Here is a 21,051-nt window from a genome sequence, read left to right as displayed (position 1 = left end):
CGGCGCCAGGCGTGCCCCCCCCCCATTCCCCAACCCTCCCACCTCATCAGCAGACCGCGCCACGGACGGGTTGAGGCCGAGGCCGGCGGCACCGGTCGCCATCACCGCCGCGTCACACTGACCCAGACAAGGCGTTCGACTCGGCCGTGATGGGCCGTTCTCATGGCGCGCGCGGTGTGCCGCAAGGGAGCCGCACGGGTGCCGCTCTGTTACGCCCGGCCACGCCGCCGCCCAGTCGACTGTGGATGATCGTTGGCGGGCAGCGGCTTGCGGGGCTTCCAGAGTGGGTCACGTTACGCGCCGCTGTCTGCAGTTACGGACGCGAAGCCCGCTTGGTTGCGTGGAACCGTGTCATCTGCCCCCTCCCGATGACTTGGCGAGTCATTCATCAGCTTTTGCTAATATTGCTGCGGACGGCTTAAGCCTGGCGGACACAACAGACCGACGGCGACGATTTATAGCACAATCAGCCAACCACAAAAATCAAACGAATTGGACATCCATCCTGAGGACGTAAAAAGTCACTCGTTTTTGTGCAAACGCAGATTTCCCTAACGACTCATCATAAATCACACCGCAAAGAGCAATCTTACGCGCCGCGAGCGCCGGATTGATGACAGACTCTAAGACAAACCCGAGACGAGCGGCCGACACCGGGGGCGCGGCTCATCGCGCGCCGCGCGCTGCCGCGGAGCCCGCATCCCAGCCCACCACGGCCAACCGATCGCGATCGATCTAGAGCCGACGCCGAAATCGACTCGGGTGGGAACCGCGTCAGCATTAACCTTCTTCTTCACGTGGCACCTGTCCAGAATCCAGGCCCGCCGGAGCTAATTCGACAGCCCTCATTCCGTGCAGGAACTGTGTCAGCTTGACCGCAGGCGAACGGCGGTCGGCCGGCCGGTCCTGAGACATCAACGCGGGCGGGACGCTCCCCTGCGGAGGTGCTGGACTAGCCGCCCGAGCCCGCGGCACCGACGGGCACGAGCGCTGGGTCACGCCCCGCAGCTGGGCACCAGCCGGGATGCACTCACCTTGCGCCTCGGCGACGATTGGCAACGCCGTAACCTACACGCTGCAGTTTGTCGTCATAGCTCTACAACTCTCCAAAGCGCTCACACAGCCCGCAAAACAAGTGACGCACCGTTTCGATGCCACGTGTGCAGGACCGAAACTGAACGCCGCTTCCGGGCCGCCGCTCGCCAAAAGTGGCGACGCCACGCCCACTGCGAGCCCACGTGGTACACCCGCTAGTTGGCCGGGGGCGGCGGCTCCGGCCCCGCATGTCATCCCCGGCAGCAGCCCCGTCCTGCGGTCCGCCACCGCCGCTCGCCGTGCACCGGCTAACTCGGCAGCGCCGGCGGCCCCCTCCCGGGCCGCTCGGCCGCCCGCGCCGGCACCGCTGGCCGGCCCCGGGCGGCCCTGGGCGGCCTGCGGCCAGCCAGAGCTACAAAGCGGCGCGCCGGCAGCGCCAACCGTCGCCTCTGCCGAGCGCGGAGGCGTCCGCCGCCGCCGGCAGTGAGGGCGGCGGCCACCGAAGGCCCGCCATCTACCGCCCAATCAGGGTTATTCACGCCGCCGTTGCCGAGGCGGCGCGGGAGGGCTGTTTGTTAGCTAGGGAGCGACAGACGCGGGTAAACACTACGGAGGAGCGGCGCGCACCTGGTGCAAGTCGAGCTGAAGCGCTAAGGTAGTCAGGCGCTCAATGTGAAAGTTGCTCGGACCAACAACACGTTCTGGTAGGTTAGTGCAAAGACTAATGTCGTGTACCGTCGAATTTATTGGCCGTAAAGGATGGACAAACGGCATCATGCAATTTAGGGTTGCGCCCACGCCCCAGCCATGCGACGGAGAAAAGCAGTCGGCATGCGTCCACGACACAACCCGATCCTCGACCATCCGCGCCGCTCCCCGCATGCAACCTCCACCACCAAACCGGAACGACGACGGTGTCGTGGCGGCCGAGCGCATGCGAGCCGGCTCACGCGGCCCACCGGATGCCGAGCAGCGCGCAGAGCCACGCGCACGCGGCGGCGAGCGGCGAGCGCGGCGCGACGGCGGCGGCGGCGGGCGGCGCCCCTACCTTCTCGTCGGCGGGTGACGCTGAGTCCGGCGAGGCCGTCTCCGACTCGACGACCGGCTTCCGGGGAACGCCTGCGGCAAGGGGAGAGGTCGAAAGGTCAACGGGGGGGGGGGGCGGCTTCAGAGGTGGGTCGGGCAAATCCATGAGGGGAGGGGGAGCGGCAAGAGACGGGGACACGTCGGCGCGGCGGCCTCGAGACTCGAGACTCGAGACTCGAGACTCGAGACCCGAGACCCAAGACCCCGCCACGGACGCCGAGAGACCGAGACCCCGCGCCCGCCGCGCGGCGGCCGCCACATCTGGCCGCAGCCGGCCCGTCCGGCGGCGCCATCGCGCGTGACCCGATGGCCGGAGCGCGGCGACACCCGCGCCGCTAACGGTGCCGCCGCTCCGCTCTCCGGCCCCGTCTCGAAATTAGCCCCGCCGCGGCCGCAGTAATGGAAACATACGGACGGCGACGGCGGCGGCGGCGGCGGCCGGCCCGTGTCGTTCATCACGTCACGGTCCTCTCACGCCGAGTGGCTTTAATTAAGGCCATCATGCGCATGATTAGCCGGCCCGGCCGGCCAGGCTGCCGGCGGGCGCGGTCGGAGCGCAAACAGCGCCGTTCCAATGCGTCGTTCCGGCGGCGCCCGGGCTCGCAGGTCGGCCGCCGGGGGCGGCGAAACAAAGGCGCCGCATCGGACGCGGACGGCCGCACAACGGCCGATCGCGGGCGGCGCTCTGACCCACTGTGCGCCGGCCGGACGGCGACGCACAGCGGGCCACTGCTGCGGCCGCGACGGCACCTGTCGCCCATTGTTGCGGCGCGCCCCCTCGATCGGGCGGCTCTCTCCACGCGCCAAGAACTGGGACGGAAATGCGTGGGCCGGCCGCAGGAAGCGGGCGGGCCCCACTTCCCACGCGCGGCACGCACGTGCGTGCCGGCCCCGGCGACAGGTGACCCGGTCAGCGCGCGCGCGGGGGCCGGGACGGGGGCGGCGGCGGCGGCGGCGGCGGCGGCGGCGGCGGCGGCGGCGGGTCCCGTTGCGGCGAGCAGGACGTGACGTCGCCAGACGCGGCGGCGACTCTGGCGTGCGCGCGCCCCAGCTTCACTCTCTGCAGCGATGACCCGGTGATAGTGCGGCAGCGACGCCGCACAAAAACAGCGACACACATCGCGCTCCGGCCGGGTGGTCCGGCAGCTCCCCGCGGCACGCCGCACACACCCGATCACGGATCTCTGGCCGGACAGCGGCGCCGACCGCGACAACATCGAGCCTCGCGCCAGACCCGACAGAGCCCAGCCGTCCCGTCCCGCCTGTGCGTGCGACGCGTGTCCCGCACCATCACCGCCGTCCGGTCCAGCCGCCTCCAGCCGCCAGGCCGCGCACACCAAACCACGTATCGGCGCCCGCCCAGCGCGCCACTCGCGGCCGACCCCGAGCGGCGCCCCTCCCCTAGCTGGGGGGCGCGGCGGCGGTGCGCGCCGGCGGTGCGTGGCGACGCCTGCCCAGAGCGGCGGCCTTTCCCAACAACGAGACAAGTCAGGTCAGAGCCGCCACTATCGGTCATCAGCCGTAATCGACAATCGCCGATTATCGGTTATACTCATCGGCTGAGTTGCGGCCCGGCCGCTGGCTGCCGGCTACCGATCATTCCCTCTCGCGTCGTGCCCCGCCCCTGGCCGCCGCCGGCCGGCAGCCGCGCTCATCGCGGCGCTGGTGGGGGAGGGGAGGGGTCGTCGGCCGGGTCCGCCTCTCAAGGGCGCGCCCAGCGGGGGTCGCCGGGTCGGTGGCGCGCGGCCCCGCGGCCCGGGTCGTTAGCCGCGTCGATGAGCGGCGGCGGACGGGCCGGGGACGGCACGGGCCGCCGCCGCCGGCCGCCGGCGCTGTCCGGCCGGCCGGGGCAGAGCAACTCCGCGGTGTCCGATCCAGGGGAAGCACATTGCCATCACATTAGGGAGGTTTAACTCTATCTTTCGACGGATCAGGTCAGAAAAACCGAGTGGCATGGGATCTATGAGCAGACTGCTCTTTCACGCTGCAAGGTAAGGGTTTCTTCGAACACAAAAACAGAGCGCATTTCTACTATTGCCAGCATATTTATCCTGACCACACAACATCCCCACACAACGACGTGACCTCCAACACCACATCTCCCCTGCCCCGCCCCCTTCTGCTTCCGACTCTCACCCTGCTGGCCGACGAACGCCTGGTAGAACTGCGACACGTATGTGAGGATGGACAGCCGGTCGGGCACCTCGTAGTCGACCATGTCCTGCGGGTCGAGCAGCGCCGGCACGCTCAGCGACGTTTCGGCCGTCTCGAACGCCAGCGCGTTGTTCTTGTACACGTCGTCCGGCCGCAGCGAGTCAAAGTCACTGCCGGGGAGGGCGGGGGTCAAGACGCAGCGAGTCAAGGTCACTACCAACGCGGACGAGGGTGACACGGGTTGACACGGGTTGACATGGCTGGCACGGGCTGTCGACACGGACCGCCGGGGCCCGAAGCGTTGTTTTACACGCCGTCCGGCACCAGTGGGTCAGGTCATTGGGCTGTCGAAGCGGGGAAGGGGGGAGTGTTAACAGCTGGCGGTGGAGGGCTGGTGGTCCTGGCGCATTCTGGTGGCCATAAACGCGACCCTGCCCAAGTCCTCGTGTGTTTGCCTTTGAGTGTCTACGACGCCATATCCGGTGTCTTTTCAGCCTTTCAAGAGCAGTTATTTGCTTTAGTGTGGTCCATTTGGCGGAAAACTAACTAAACAAACCAGTGAAAACAAACCAGGAGTTTCTAGAAACCATCACGTTTCACAAACAACGCACTTCAATCGGTCCTGACACCAGCCACACGTGTTTTGAAGTAAAACAAAAGGAGAGAGATGTAACAACATGCACTGCGGCGCCAGCACACCACCAGCGCCCACCGTCCGCATTCACTGACACCCAGCAATCAACCGAAGCCGTGCGACAACACACCCCGAACAACGGCGGACCACGAGCGTGACCCGGCTGTGGAGCGACGCACACAATGCCGCGTCCGTACCAGCGCCGCCGCCGCCGCCGCCGCCGCGTCAGGCGGGCGTGCGACACGGCCGCGGCCGTGGCCGCTTCCGTGCGGCGGGGCGCACGGCGGGCGGGCGCGCGCGCGCTCACTTTTGTTTTCGTCGTCGCCGGGCGGCCGTAACTGCGGCGACCTCGGCGGCCGGGTCACGCCGGGTCAGGGGTCAAGGGGCACGTCACCGGGCAGCTCGCGGTCGGAACACCCCCTCCCCCACACCCTACCCACCCACCAACGAGAACGGGGGGGGGGGGGAGTTACGGGGCGCAGTGTTTCCGGTTGGAATGAGGATCGGGGACGTTGATGACGCGCTGCGGTCGGAGGACGGGGTGTTTTGGACGCGGCATCCACGGCACCGCAGGACGCCCGCGGCTCACTCTATAGCGGTTCGTGATGACGACCTAACGAGCGTAATCTTGGGAGGGGTGGATGCACTCCAACCGGTACAGACACGTTGACTTTCATAACGGTCTCAGCTAATCACATTAATTGCATGACGATAATACTGCTTGCTCGACACTAATGGTACACCTGTAACGGGAGGGAGAGCACGGGGGAGATCAGATAAAGGGAGCCGAGCGAACAAAGTCGTAATCTGGTCTCATTTGGCGAGCTCAAGAGTAGAAAGCCACACGTGGGCTCATGGTTCAGGATCAGCAAAGCAAGTCATGCTTTTCTACACGGGCACTGCAGAAAAGGAGGGAGTATAGAAAGCGGCTGACACCCTTGTACGCTTTGCCGAGTTCAAATTTCGTGAGACCTTGCAATGCCTGGTTCGAAATTACCCCGACACGACTATCCCGACAACCTGCATCCCACCCCGCTACTAGGCCTGGCACTCCCTTCCGCTCCGGTAGCAGCCGGCACCACCACGCCCAGCGGCGCCGCTCCCCTCTCCCCTCCGCCGCCACCCCGGCGGCAATCCCCACTCACATCAGGTCGGGTCTGAAGTGGTGGATGATGGCGCAGAAGCCGAGGCCGTTGCGCCAGCTGGTGGTCATGTTGGTGATGCGCACGCCCGGGTAGCCTTTGGTGATGCGCCGACACCACAGCTCCAGCGCCTTCATGCCGCGCCGTTCGCCCATCTGTGGACAGAGGGGGAGGTGGAGGTCAGCACACCGGGTCGAGGCATGGTGCACGGTCAGGCTCGAGGAGCAAGCCCCCCGCACAGCCCACCCGGGGCAGGTCGTCACTCACATACCCCAAGGGAGCGGGAGCCTGCGGGAGTCGCCACGGAGAATGATCGCATTCTCGGTTTGTAGAGGGCTGGGTGCCTCTTCCACCCAGCAATTCAGCTTTCCTTGCACCACACATACACAAGTATCACATATCACACCCACACACCCACACACACAACACTATGGCGCATACGCCCGGCGCATCTACGTACTCCTGGTGAGAGCATTCAACTACAGCACTCCAGGACATTCAACTACGCATTCACGGCGAGGCCCCGGCCCGGGCGCCGGTGGCCAGACTTGGCCGTCACGTGCGCCCGACCGACGACCGCCAAAAGAGTCCAAAGGTCGACCCCGTCCGGCGGCGGCCGCGGCGTTTGAGGGCAGAGAGCGGCATCGAAGACGGAACGAGACGACCGCAAACCGGTTCAACGCAGTGATAAATGACATGTCAAAGCAGCTTTACTAAGCTGGCCGATCAGGCGGCTGCGGAGTTGAAAAAGTCTGCGCAGTTAAACGACAAGCCAGCACAACCTGTTTGGCGACATGTTATGAAGGCACGGATAACACAAGCTGTCATCTTGTGGTGCGAGACAGTATTCAGCACGCAGCCAGCGCGGATGGTCTCGCGTGCCAGACACTTCAGCACCGGACAGGAGGCACAGGAAGTTTACGAGCCCAATTTGTGAAGTGGAGGTGTTCATCGTTACAGATGCATCCATCGAAGCCGATGGTGCATCTGCACCGCTGCACAGCGCGCTGCGCTCCCGAATGCCCCTGCACCTGAACCCAGCCCGCGCCCATCGCTCCTGCCGCCCTGGAACGAGCACCGCCCAGCCGGGCGGCGCCCCGAAGAGGGCAGCGCTGGCCCCGACCATCCCTGTCTGCCACAGCGGGACGACCTGGGAGGGGGGGGGGGGGGAGCGAGGCTGAGCGGGACGGGCGGGGATGTCGGCGTGACCCGAACGACCCGGCGCGTCGCCGCCGCCGCCTTTGATGCGTCGCCGCCGCCGCGCTTTCGCCGTCTGCGTGGCGCGGCGCCGGCGGCGGCTCCAGCGCGACCGATGTGTGTCAACACGGCCACGTGGCGGCCGCACAAACCGCCAAGAAAACCGAGACGTCCCCGTACGAGCGCCGCGCCCACCGAGCGGTCCGCTTTGTCCGGCCCGGACGCGGCGGCCACTTCAGACGTCTCTGTTGTCGTCGTCGCGCCACGCACGCACCGACTGACAAAGGCTCCCGGCCGGCATTGTGACGATTTCGGCGGAAAACGAAAGCACAAGGCACGTTCGACGCGCCGCATACCGGCCGCTTGAGGTGAAAACGAGCATGTTTAACACGATGAGGAGCGACGAATGCGTGTGGGCCACAATGACTCTCCCGACCGTCATCATCGGCCGGCCGGCGACCAATACCTGGACAATGTCGGCCGCCCTCCACGGCGGCCGTTCTCGCGTCGCGAGCCCTCGAGCCGCGCCGACCCGCGGCGGGCGCGCCCCAGTAACAAACGCCACCTGACCGTGTCGGTCACGCGTCGCCACGTGTGCATCCAGGCAGCGCGCGCTCGCCGCCGAGTCGGCACAGCAGCCTTGTGCCACAACTCCGCCGCGCACGGGCGCCATCCGGGCGGAACGGCACCGGTGCGGACGGCGAGCCGGTGCCGCGCCCACGACGGTCCGAGTTGGCGGCCGGCGGGTTCGACTGCTCGGCAGACGGCCAGTCTCCGGCCGGGGCGCCGCCCGACGCGCTCTCTTCGGCCGCGCCGCCCGAGCGGCCCTCGTCCACCACCAGGCATCACCACCCAGTCCCCAGCGGCGCCGGCGCCTGCGGCCACGCGTGCTCCGAGGTTTCGGCGCGCGCGAAGCCGCTGGCGGCGGCCCCGAGCCGCAGGAGGGGCGGCTGAGCCCGCGGCGCGGGAGGTGCTCGCAATCAGCGGGGGTAAGGCACGGCGCCGGGCCCATCTGCCCGTCAGCTGCCTGAGCCGCTCGTTAGCGCGGGTGAAACGCGCGCCCGACCGCGACAGAGGCCGGCTCCGGCGCGCGCGCGCCGGCCCCCCGCGCTCTGCGCCGCGAGACGCGCGCCACCGCCGACGGGCAGCGCGCGGCAGGCGGTTGGCCTTTCGCCATCCGGCGCGGGAATCGACAGACGGCCGACGAATGCGAAATCGAAACCCGCAGACAAAACGGCCGCTCACGCGCCATGGAGCGGCGCGCAGCCGGGGTCCGCCGGCTGACTCAGACCCGACCCCCGCCGCTGGCCGGGCGGCCACGTCGGTCCCGACCGTGCCGGACGGTTTCTACCTGTCCCAGATGGCCGCCAGAGACTGGCATCAGATGCCCGCGATCCTGAGAAGTGTCACATGGCCATGGGCGATGCATACAGACAGTAGCCCCAAGCGCCCCAAACAGCCCCCGCGGTTTCACGCTGTCTCCTACCGTCCACATCGGCACCCGCGGTACAACCCACACGGTTCGGGCAGACCCCCGGCGGTCCCCATCAGCACCGAGCCGCCGTGTAGTCTCTCGGCCGACCCCCGGCGGTCCCCATCAGCACCCCGCCGCCACGCAGTCTCGCCGCGTGCGCGCCGCGGCCGTCACCGCGCGCTGGGCGCCGGCCTCCGTGACGGCCCTGCACGGCCGACCGTGGGAACATCGCCGGACCGCGGCCGTGCCGCGGCCCGCCGCGCCGCCGCCGACGCTATCTGTCTGCAGCAGGGCGGGGCGCTGCGTCGTATCGCTGCCATGTCGCACCGGCAGCGGGCAGCGCGCTCTGAGAGTCGGGGCGCCGACACCGCTGCGGGTCCGGCTCTGTTATCTGGACAGGACTTGCAAGCGCTACGTTTGTTCTGCGGTGAACTGGTCGCTGCAGAGGCGGCGCGTGCAGACTCGCACGCTGCTGTGGACCCGCTTCCCTAATCTGAACCCGAATTGCAAACGCTGGGGCGATTTTGCGGTGATGTAGTCGCTACAGGAATGACAGTGACATAACCGTCATAAAACGCTGGTCACAGCGACCCTATCGCTCAGAAGCTGTCGGCTACATTCCCCAAACCAGTCCCAAATTCTGCCACTTCACCCGCCGTATTCTGCACAGCACGTCGGCCCGCCAGCATCTCCCTCACGTCGGCGGGCCGTGAGGGCTGAGCGTCCACCCCGCCCGTTCGCGAGGCGGCCGCGGCCGAGCGCGCGCGCGCTGCGAACGCTCCGCTAGACGGCCGCTGGCGTCCGCCGCTGAGTACCGGGGGCTTCGAGCGCGACACAGAAGCCGGTCGGGCAGGGTGGGACAAGCGGCCCGACAGACGCGCATCGGCACAGCCAGCGGGCTCCCCAACACTCCCCAACACCCAACAGCTATCGAACATAAGAAGCTCCGAATTGGGTTCGGGTCAAATGTGTGCACGATGCTGTGTGCGCAGCCACTCGCCCGCGTATAAGACTCAAGGACTCGAAAGTTCGTCCTCCGTTTCCTCAGGCTGTCTCAGTGATGTTCCAGGCAACAACCACAACCTGAGCCGCCATCCCTCCAGGCACTTCCTAGAAATCATCGCAATGTCTGACGCAATGCAAAATGTCAAACCGTCCCCAACAAGCCGAGTCCGGGTTTCACCAGCCGCAAGTGCTGCCGATGCAGACGACGCCCGTCCGTCATCTGCGTCACTGATGTCACTGGTCACGTCACACACGTCACTGCGCCACACAATAGTCCTGAGTGGAATAGGCTTTTTACGTTCACGGACAGGTTGAGCGACAACTGTAACGTATGGCCGGTGATTCAAGTGCTTTGTCAGGCTTCTGGACATCCGTCGCACAATAGCGCCGACGCACAGCAAGACCGGATTCTCTGGAGACTGCCTTCAGTCACACAAAGAGACCGCAGGGACTTTAAGCCGGTGTGTGGCGCAAGCCGCCGCGACGGGACCGAAGGACCCTGTTGATTTACCCGGCGACCTCAACGCAGCCCGCAAACACCGACGCAGCAGACGTGCTCGACTCGTCCCAGCTGAACACTTTCACTGATGATTTCACTGAGCCCACCCTGCCCAAATACGACTTTGCATAGGATTTGCCTCCTGATCCGCCTCCCGCCACCAATCCCGGCGAGGCTCAGTTGCATGCATGCATGCCGAGCCCGCTAAGCGCATGCTGTTTTCCAAGCCCGCCGAGCAGAGCGCGGCCGAGCACCGCCAAACAAATTCCGTTTCCGGCAAAGGCAACAAACAGGCGGCTTAGGCGCGCCGGCGTTTTCCCGGCCGCGCAAAAACGGGCCTGTTTGCGCCGGCGTCCCGGAGACGTGGCGCCGCGGGCCGAGGGGTGTCGGCCGCACCCGCAGGGCCGCGTGCCGCCCGAGACGGCGCACCCGGCCGGCTGCAGCGCCGGGCACGCCAGCGAGACGACCAGAGCCAGCAGCAAATAGCGTGAGTTATTTATGAGTTCTTATACTAGTCCATAGTCCATTGACTAATCCATAGTCATTAAAGAGGATTGCATTTGGCTTAAGGTTGATATCACGTAGTCACTGGGAAATGTGAAAATGCTCAAAGCATGATATGTACTAAGACTGTTCGATATCTTTGTTTCACCAGAATATCCACGCGTTTTGAAAGCCGCCTTCTTCCAGCAACATACACTGCAACGGAACAAACAGACGAAAAAAGAGGTGCTTAACGCATTCCCTCCTTAAATCAGGGGGTTCAGTCTCGAACGCATGGACCTTGCTGCCCGAGCGACCCAACAGGTCTAGAGGACCGGAGAAACTGAGCAGGTTAGGCGGACCAAGTGGACCACATGGACCACGCGGACCGAGAGCACCCGGCAGACTTGGCGACTCAAGCGGACTGCGCGGGCCAGGTGGACCGCGCGGCCGGCCGGGCGGCGGGCGGCCAGCGGCGCGTGACGGCCGGCGGCGGGCGGCGCCGCCGGCCGGCCGGCCAGCCCCGGCGGCGGCGCCGCCTCCGACGGCCTTCCCACGCGCCGGCCGCGCCTCAGGGTCGGCCGAGCGTCGCCGGCGGCCGCGGACGACGCTCGCCGCGGACGGGACACCGCAGCGGCGGTGGCGGCGGCGCCGGCGGCTGCCGCCACAGGTTTGTCGGCGACCCCGGGCGTCGTACGCCCTTCCGCAGGTCAGCGCTGGGCCGGACCCAGCTGACCAGGGCTCGACCACCGGTCGCCCGGCGTCTCGGGGCGGCCCGCTGGCCGCCGGCGACAGCACCAGCGGGCGGGGCTCGTCACCACGCGGCGCGACGCCGGCCTCTCCCGAAGGCCGGAGTCGAGAGCGATTGGCCATTGTCGGCACCAGCGGAAACCATCCGGCGACCACGGCGTCCTCCAGCTGCACCGATGGACAACACGTCCTCGAGCGCCTCTGACGGCCACCGAGTCCCTGAGCAGTTCCCATGGACACTGTTCCACCGCAGTACTGACGTCCCTGATGCCGCTGACGTCCCTGATGTCACGTCACTGACGTCCCTGATGCCGCTGACCGCGGGCACTGCTCGCGCGCCGCCGGCCTCTGGGCGGTCCGAAGGGTACGCCCCGACGCCACACGGCCGCCGGCTTCCCCCACGACGGTAGCCCCATCCGAGTGCGGCCCGCTCTGTCCGCTGACAGGCAATGACAGAGCTACAGGGTTCGGTTCGCCGCGATGCCCGCCCTTCCTGCCCGGGCGAGCGGCGGGCGACGCCGTACAGCCTAAGCAGCTAGGCGCGAAGTCAAGCCCCTGACGACGACGATGCTGTCAGTGAACTGTCGCCGGCCCGACCGCAGTACGGCTGTCGCGTGTTGTCGATTTCTACCTGCGTTTAGCGCTGCCACCCCCGCGAAATGGGCACCCAGCCGACGCCCGTCACATGACGCTCACACGCACAAATGACAGCTTTCTCACCGACGGCCCGGTGCGGTGAACAAGGCACCGCCCATCTCCACCCCGCAAGTACCCACGCGCCGTCATCAGGGCAACGCGGAGAAGGAGACAGCTGAGGTGAAAAGTGAACTGTGCGAGCACCAGCCCACGCAGGTTCGCCGCTCTCCCGCTGTTTACGCACCGTCCCACGCCACGCTCCATGCCGCGGCCGGCCGTCGGTTTTGGTGACTCGGTATATTTCGCAATGTTTGCCGTGCGTCGGCACCCGCCGTGCTGAGTTAAAACACACGAGCGACAGACCTGGACCACCCTGGTCGGTTCCAAACGTTGCGTCGGGACACATTGCGGCTCTTAATCCCACCTTCGCCCACCACTTCGCAGCGTAGCAGCTGCGTCTCCCGTGCGGCACTAACGGCGACTGCCAGTCTGTCGCTAACACGGAGCATTCCCTATGGGCTGGCAGAACGCAGAGAATCCTAAACGACTGTCTCCGTCGTCGCGGGCTGGAGGCGCCCGGTCAGCCCTGGCGCCTCTTCTCGGCGCCGCCCGGCTGTGACCGTGTCCGTGCCGGCACCGGCGGACGGACCGGCAGCGGCACGGCCTGCAGACGCCGCCGCGCCACCGTTAGCCCGGCGCCGGACCGAGAACGCGGCCATCGGCGACGGCGGCAGCGGCGGCGGCGGCGGTCACACTGGGGCCGCCGCCGCGCCGGCGACAGGCCCGGCCGGGCGGCCGTCAACGGAGCCGGCGCACCGCGGCAGGTCAGCAAGGCAGCAGTGGTCACTCCACCCGACTTTGATCGCGCTGCGAAGACTGACGAACGCTCTGAGCACGGGTGCTCTGAGCGCGAGTGCTCTGGGCACGGCTGCTCAAGTACGGCTGCTCTGGATACGGCTGCTCTGAGCACGGCTGCTCTGAGCACGGCTGCTCTGAGCACTGCTGCTCTGAGCGCGGCTCCTTCCTGAGGATGTCCTTCTCCAGGGCCTCCCTCTGACCCACGGCGCGTTACTTGCGTTGCTTTGCTGCAGAGCTCGGCTTAGAGGCAACCAATCCATTAAAGAGGGGCCTCCTCAGCGACCTGCGTGCCTGCTGGCTATTCATTAAGTTCTCCAAAGCATGGATGGGTGCACAGGTAGGTCACGTCACTTGGAACACGCTGTTGCCAAAACGAGTTCACATACAGTGCCCTATCTCCGCAGAACAAAACAGGTCATGCGAAAGACATGCAACGGCGCGGCGATTTGGATGCTCGAACCGGTTCGCACGGTCAATGATGCGCCGCTTTCCAGCCGGCTACACACTGGTGTAGGCGAGCTCCACTGCATCCCCCCGCCCCCCCCCCCCCCCCCAGCAGAGCGGCCGCTGTCCTGGCGGGTCAGGCTGCGACCATGTTATACGAGCCGTCGTGCCATTCCGCCGCCATATGTGAGGGGCGTCACCTGGCTGACCTAATGGTCCGGTCCCTACAGACTGTAGTGTACCACTCCACCTCTCAGGCGTGGGGGGGGGGACGTCACCACGCCTGACCGGCGCACTGACCTGGCCCCTGAAGACTGTGGCGCACCACTCCAGCTCCCAGACGTGGGGGGGGGGGGCGCGTCACCACACCACACCCCGCCGTCCTGGCCATCGCCCCTGCAGTCGCGTGCGTGGCGTGCCGTTCCAGCCTCGGGAGGCGCCGGCGGCGGGCGGCCCCACCTTCACGCGCCGACGGGCACAGCCGGCCGCCACGCCGCCGCTGTTCGGGACCACGGCAGAATGACGGCGACACGCAGCCGGGACCGAGTCTGAGCCGTCTCGGGTCAGCGCGCCGCGCCGCTCCACGCCGCCGTCACGGCCGCGAGCGACGACCGGCGGACGGGCGCCTCCGGGCCTCCGTTAGGACCACGGAGAGGGGCGCTGGGTCTTGGTCAGCACGGACCGTGGTCTGACTAGGCCTACGCGCCCGGCGTCGCGCGCAGTGGCCGCGGCGACTCGAGAGCTCCGCTTCAGAGGAGCCTGCCGTACACCCAGATGAAATGCAGTGACGTTTCTCGAGATGACTGATCCTGCTCAGAGATTATAGACTGGACGCCGGGTGATCAATCTGCTAAGATAACCTAACAAAGCTAGGGTTCGCGACAGCATCGCATCGTGTTAAAACAACCGTGCCGACACCGTCAACGTCCTACCGCTCGTAACCCGCGCATTGTTGCCACATTCGGGGGCCCTTCCATAGTGCGAAAACATTCGCAAACGGAAAGTGCGGCGCTGCAGCACCGATCGAAACGGTCTGCACTTTCCAAGTGACCCAAACAGCGGGCACAGCGGGCACTGCACGGCGGCGGCAACCCGCCCAGCAATGCGGCCCTTCACCACGCTGCCTGGACGGCCGCGAGCGCCGGCGGGCCGGCGCCGAGGCGCGCCCCATTATTATGCAACAGCTCCCTTCACGCCGGCCACTTCCGGAATCCGCGGCCGGAAGTGGTGGGCGCTCGCTCGCGTCGCCGCGTCGCTCCGCTCCCACGGCGCCAGGTCGTGACTTGCCGACGCCCCGAGGCGGCGGCGATCGTGACCTGCCGGTTACGTGGCGGCGCGGCTGGCTCGCTCGCGCCGGCTCCGGCGGCGCCACCCGCCGCACCCGCTCGCCGGAGAAACTCCCCCCCCCCCCCGAGGGGCCGGCAAGCAGCTCATTAAACGAAAGCAAAAGCCCTTCCTGGTCGGAGAAACCGGCGCCGTCCTGTCCGCCCCAACCCGTCGGCACACCGCGGCGCGCCAGGCGCCCCCGGCCCGGCCCGACAACCAACACGCGACGCCCAACAAACACCCGCAACGCCGCAGCGGGAAAGCCATGCTGCGAACGGGCGCAGAGCCCCGCGAGCGGAGTCGCCCCACTCACCGGCGGCAGGGCGCGCGTGTCCGTCTCGGCAGCCATCGTTCCCGCGCGGCCCGCCGCCGTTCCACTGGGTGTCCGCGGCGTCCGCGGCGGCGGTAGCGGCGGGCGGCGACGTCGCCCGAGTCGATGCCCCGGCTGGTGACGTCACACGCACTCGCGCACACGGCGGGGGCGAGTCACGTGACGGACGGCAGGTGGGGCGGCGGCTGCGGGCGGTGACGTCACCGGACGCGGGCGGTCGGGCGGACGCCGGCGGCCGGGCCGGGCTGAGCGCGACTGACGTACAGCCGCCCGTCATGACGCTCTGAGGCGCGTTGTGGCCGGCCAGATCAAAACGAATTCAAAGACCGGCCAGGCTGCGAGCGCAGCTGAGCACAGCCGGACAGCCCCCGCCACGCGGGCTTCGGTCCGAGCGCGACGAACAAGCGGGCGCCGTTCCCAGCGCCTGACGCCGGGCCAGCGCCCGAGCGCAGCTGAGCACACGGCCGGCCGGACAGCCCCGCCACGCGGGCTTCGGTCCGAGCGCGACGGGCGCCGTTCACAGCGCCTGACGCCGAGCCAGCGCCCGAGCGCAGCTGAGCACACGGCCGGCCGGACAGCCCCGCCACGCGGGCTTCGGTCGGGGCGCGACGGGCGCCGTTCACAGCGCCTGACGCAGAGCCAGCACCCGAGCGCCGTATTCAGGTTTACGGACGCGCTGACTGGACGGACGCGCGCCGGCGGCCAGCGGGATGGCCGCACGCCGCTCGGATGAGAACCCGCGCCGCGCCGGCGCCGCAGCAAGGAGCCGGCTGACCGAACCTGGAGACGCCGCAGAGAACGGGAACGGGACGGGGCCGGCAACTGCTGAGTCAGCCGCGCCAAGCGAAGGAAGCGCCCGGCAGCTCCAGCCATCACCGGCTGCACCCAGCTCGGAGGGGCTTCTGCGGGCTGGAGTCACCTGCACAGCAGCTGCCCAGGATGCTGGTGTACATCTACGGCATCGTCGGTTTAGGTGAGGTGGGCCGCTTTCGCTGGCGTGTTGGCCGCGCCACGCCGCAGCGGCCCGCTGACCCCTCACCACTGCTATGTGAGCGGGCGGGTTACATTCGTTAACGGCCGCTGCCCTACCCTTTGGAGGACAAAAAAAAAAAATACTAACAGCTTCATTGGTAGCAGTACACATGACTGGCCGGGCTTTGACTCCGAATTGGGCCCAGTGCCACAATCGTGTGTCCTGGACATGGTGCTGTCAGCGCGTGCGTGCACACCAAGCAGCAGCTCCAGCCCCAACTCCAGCTCCAGCTCCAGCTCCAGCTCCAGCTCCAGCTCCAGCTTTAGCAGCTCCGCTCCGGCGCACGGAGCCGAGCCGTCTCCCAATGGCCTGATAGCCTGCGTACGAGGCCGTGACGTCCGAATCATATCCCTTGATCACAAGCCGGCCGGCTGGACCGGCGCTATCTCGTGCTGTGCCGGGGTCCGACAGCACGCACGTCAACACGCTGCGAGAAAGAGCGCGTTCACAAGGGCACGGCGTGACCTCTCATGCAAACGAGCCGCCGCCGTGCCGCCCCAAGACCTTCAAAACCTACGCGAGGTCGGAGTTCGTCCGGCAACCGCGGCAAAAACACGCCGTGCTCCCTCCCACTTCATTTCACCTTCGTAACAGCATCGCAATGGGTTTAAGCAGCACGCTTCCCAGCAGGCGTTAGCCAAGACCGGCCACTCACGAGCGGTATTGTTCGGCGTGGGACGCGGAGGTGGCGCCAGGGCCAGCAGTGGCAACTGCTATTAGCCCGGGTGGTGCAACGGTGACGCAAACAGGGGCGCGGATGGAGCGAGCGAGCCTTGAGGCCCAGTGTCCCGATTACGTTCACCACTGTCGTCGACTCCCCGTCCGACCGGCGACAGGAACTAACAGCTCGTAGGTGAGACGGCAGACATTGACTCTACAGCTATCAAGATAGTGAGCGTGTATTTCGTTGATGTTGACCGTCTACGACTATCGCCGCTGTCGCTGCAGTGCTCGATAATCCGCTACATAATCACGGAGGAGGCAGCCTGGCGGCGCCGGCGAACCGGACGGCCCAACATTCAATTTCATCACGCAATGCCGCTCCGGCTAATCCCAGCGTCATCACAGCGCCACACAATTCGCGATGCTTCCAAACACGGCTGGACTGCAGCGCTCGATGGCAACAGGACCGCCCCCAGAGGTCGGCGACCCCGCCCCAGCCGCACCACACGTTCGAGGGGGGCGTGGTCCCCCTCCCCAGCCGTCACAGCTGACCGCCGCCCACCACGGACGGCAATTGGGTGAGTCACCAGCGGCAGCCGGCCATGGCACGGCGCCGTCACGAGGTCCGCGGGAGTCGGTCGGTCCATCCGGCTGGGAGGCCACAGCCGCCTGCGGGCACCGGCCGCGGACAAAGGCAGCGCCGCCCCGGCTGAGCGGGCTCCCGGCCGGGCGCGGGGGACGATGCCGCGACGGGGCGGACCGCGGTCCGCTGCCGGGACGTAAGTCACCCACAGCACCTCCGGAGGTCGCACCGCAGCCCCCAGAGGTCGCACCGCTGCCCCAGCAGCCGCCGGAAACATGCTGAGCTTGGTCCAATCCCAGCCGCTGAACAGGTGAGGTGGGAGGGGGAGGGGCACGACGGGAGGGAGCGCGCCTAGTCCCCCATGCTCAGTAAGCGTCGAGTGGTGGTCAAAGGGCAGAGAACGGCACGACGGCACCAGACCCGACGGGCCAATGACCTGACATCAAGGGAAGCCTCGAAGCCTTTGATAAGGTCAACCGTAGTTCAACTCTGGCTGACGATCAGGCTGGCTAAAGAGTTAAACCAAACAAAAACCTATACAATGCTGTTGCAGTTAGACAGTATGACTATGGCGTAAGACCGTGGACGACGTACTGGCAAACAATGGCCACCCGAGTGTTACATAATACAATATATAAAAGCAAGCCCCCCCGCCCCAAACATGCGGATGTATCGTTCTATAGAGTCGCATTTCCTGAACCCATTACATGGTATTTCCTCGCCTTACGATACAATATTCCCTAGCCGCATTATCCAGTATGTCCTAGTCTCATATTCAGTGTCACCCCAAGCACTACGCAACAATGGACGACCACAATGAATGGACGAATTCAATCACGACCGTAGAAAATACCCCACGTAGGGCACAACCACCACTTCATAGCCGAACGACAGCACCTGGCTCTTCCGACCTGACCTCAGCAGCCGTGCCCGCCGTATCGCTCCCGCCCGCTGACCCGGAGGGGGCAGGGCGGCCGTGCCCCGACGGCGCCCGGGCCGGGCCCGCCTGACGCGGCCGGCGCCCCGTAAACACGGCCGGGGCGCCGGCTGGCGGGCGCCTGGCCAGCCGGCCGGCCGGACACGGCCCGTGATTTGTCGGCGCCGAACCCGACAACAGACCGGGCACGCTCATGAATCCCGTGATTTATCGCGGCCGCTTTCACTTTCCCGGGCCGCGTCGGGGGCCCGTGGCGGACAGTTCGGAACGCCACGGGGCCCCGGGGTCACCCGGCGCCGTGCTGGACCCCGGGCTGGGCCCGACAGGACTCCAGGTCCCGGCAGTGGACATGACAAACACTGTGCGCCAGACACGGTGGGCCAAGGCCGACAGCAACAGATCCACTGCGACAGACCAGCGAGCGGCCCAGCGCCGAGACGACGAGCATCGGCCTGTGCAGGCCAGAGACTGGAGCCTAGCTTCTTGTGTGCAACACACTGGCAGTGATGGAGCGGAGCCATGCGGACCAACGTACCCTGAATTCACCACGAGCCCGGTGCTACCGATAAGTGGATCAGGACAAACGGGCTTGGTGTCTTGAAACGCATGTTTTCACCCCAGTGAAAGCAGCTTGATTCTTTGATTTCTAAAATGGACACCGATCTAGCCCTACACCACCTACTTAGAAAGACTGGCTTCACGACGCCGACGCGGCAAAAGTGACACGACTCCCGTCCAGTCCCAATTACCGACGCCATTACAGCGCAGGCACAATAGCGCGGCCGGCCGGGTGCTTACTCAGAGCAGGCGCCGAGCAGGCGGTTCAGTGGCCCCCCGCGCATCGGCGCAGTACCGGCCCGGCCCGACGACGCAGCCAGTCCGCGGACGGCGGCGCCCCTGCCACGGCCCTGGTCAAACCCGGCGTACTCAGCAGACCGAGCCGCCGTCTGCCTTTGCTCGCGCCACTGGAGGACGCCGCAGCGCCGCGGGGGGACGCCGCGGCCACATGGCGTGGCACCCGGCCGCGTGAGAGGACGTGGGAGCGGCGTGCGCGATGTGCACCGGCCAGTCGGCCGTGCTGGGGACGTCCCGGGCAGGAAGCGGGGAGGTTTCCGGCTGATCAGCTGCCGCTAACGAAACCACAGGCTCTCACTGACCCGCGCTGGTTTTCATCAGGCAACATCCCACCACGTCACGCATCGCTCTCAGGACCCCACGACACGCCCCGTCCATTTCCCCGCGAGCAGCAGCAGCGGTGGGCGCGGCGTCCCGAGAGGGGAGGGGCTCGGTAGGGGGGGGGGGGGGGCGTCGCCGGGCGGCGGCGCCGCATCGGCGCAGACCGAGGAAACTGCCGCCGACTGGTGACCTTCAGCGGCCGACAGCGCGCTCCGTTTGCCCGGTCGAGTGCGGCTGAGAGTCGGCGCAAGTGCAGCCACGCGCCGCCAGCGGGGCGGCACGGGTGGCCGGTGGACTGACTAGGAGGTCAGGCGGCCCGGGAGGAGGCCGAGCGATCCTGGGAGGCAGCCGGGCAAGCCGGGGGTCGTGAGACGATCTACACCCCGGAGATTTGCTTTTAAAACCACAATGCTTACGCAATTGGGCCCTTGCCAGTTGATTGCTTACGATCTAAATAAACAACAAAAAAACATTGAGGCACGGGTGAACCGCTGCATCGGCCACCGGAGCCACCGGAGGGGAAGGGCAGTCGACGGGGAGGAGGGTGATGAGGGCGATGAGCCGGACCTAAGGCCGGCAGGTAACGACGACAAGACGGTGTTCAGAGGCCAACGGACGGGAGCCAGGACCGGCGGACAGACAGGTCAGAGTCGGAGGGTCAGACAGGTCAGAGGTCAGGTCGACAGGTCAGAGGTCGGCGAGGGCGGGGCGAGCCCAGTCCACCGGCCGGAGGGGGACCAGAGCCTGCGGGGAGGCGGACCGGGGACCGGAACCGGGACAAACGGACGTCGCAAAAGGCCGCCAGGAAATGCGCCATTACAAAGACAAGGCTCCGAAGTGAAGGACGACAGTGCCGATTAAAGAGTGCGCCCCACGAGGCCGGCGATACCGCCGGCCCGCGTGCCGAAGACCGGCGCGGTTCCGTTTTATTGGCCAGGAGATGTTCGTGGTGCGCAATGCCCGTCATACTGCAACCGCTTAATGTTGACACGAACTTTTTAGATGCGGTTGGCAATGGTCCCGCTAGTAATGACGATGTCATTCCTAGTTAAGTTGCTTTTCGTTTCAAATCAGCTTGAATCGTGTCGGTGGAGTGGGGTTGCGTCGATGACTGCTTCGGAAGATATCGGTGTTTCAAACATCGCGAAGTCTGAGCCTCAAGCACGTGAAAACGTCGGCTCCGGACAGCCTGCTCTCCGTGTATACACCGAGCTCACTCACGCATGATCGATGTAGGAGGGCAGTCAAACGTCAAAGTGGCCAAGGCCCAAGTTAGACCGAGGCAGTCTCGTGTAGGAAAGACGCCGAGACACACAGCGGTACCGGGGTTGAGGCCGAAGAAAAACCCGGCGCAGACAGGCTTTGCAGATTGGCCCGTGTCCGCAGCTGTATTGTGAACAACTCTAGAATGTCTCAGGTCGAGCACGAATGCTGACCACTGTTGCCAGCGGGAGCTCACACATCGAGACTCCCATTAGATCAGAAATTGGCCTTGGTCAGGCCTTGTGTTGATGTTAACGTGTATTTGGGCAATCTCCAATAAACTCCGGGCCATTACTACCGACCGTCAGCAGAAAAACGCACGGCTGAAAAGTCATGAGGACA

General features: G+C 66.3%; 1 protein-coding gene across 1 annotated transcript in view; it reads right to left on the bottom strand.

The window, feature by feature from the left end:
- Positions 1-21,051, bottom strand: part of LOC119095728 (MICAL-like protein 1) — a 48,037-nt gene that overhangs the window by 14,588 nt on the left and 12,398 nt on the right. The window contains exons 2-4 of the mRNA XM_037218581.1: positions 6,055-6,206; positions 4,258-4,445; positions 2,084-2,154 (exon numbers count right to left, since the gene is read on the bottom strand). Coding sequence (XP_037074476.1) covers positions 2,084-2,154; positions 4,258-4,445; positions 6,055-6,206 — 411 coding nt within the window. The remainder of the gene's footprint in view (positions 1-2,083; positions 2,155-4,257; positions 4,446-6,054; positions 6,207-21,051) is intronic.

The sequence above is a fragment of the Pollicipes pollicipes genome, unplaced genomic scaffold (assembly GCF_011947565.3).
Source record: "Pollicipes pollicipes isolate AB1234 unplaced genomic scaffold, Ppol_2.1 Scaffold_4219;HRSCAF=4965_pilon_pilon_pilon, whole genome shotgun sequence".
Lineage (NCBI taxonomy): Eukaryota > Metazoa > Arthropoda > Thecostraca > Pollicipedomorpha > Pollicipedidae > Pollicipes > Pollicipes pollicipes.
The sequence above is the reverse complement of the archived record's forward strand: the minus strand, read 5'-3'. Positions and strand labels throughout refer to the sequence as shown.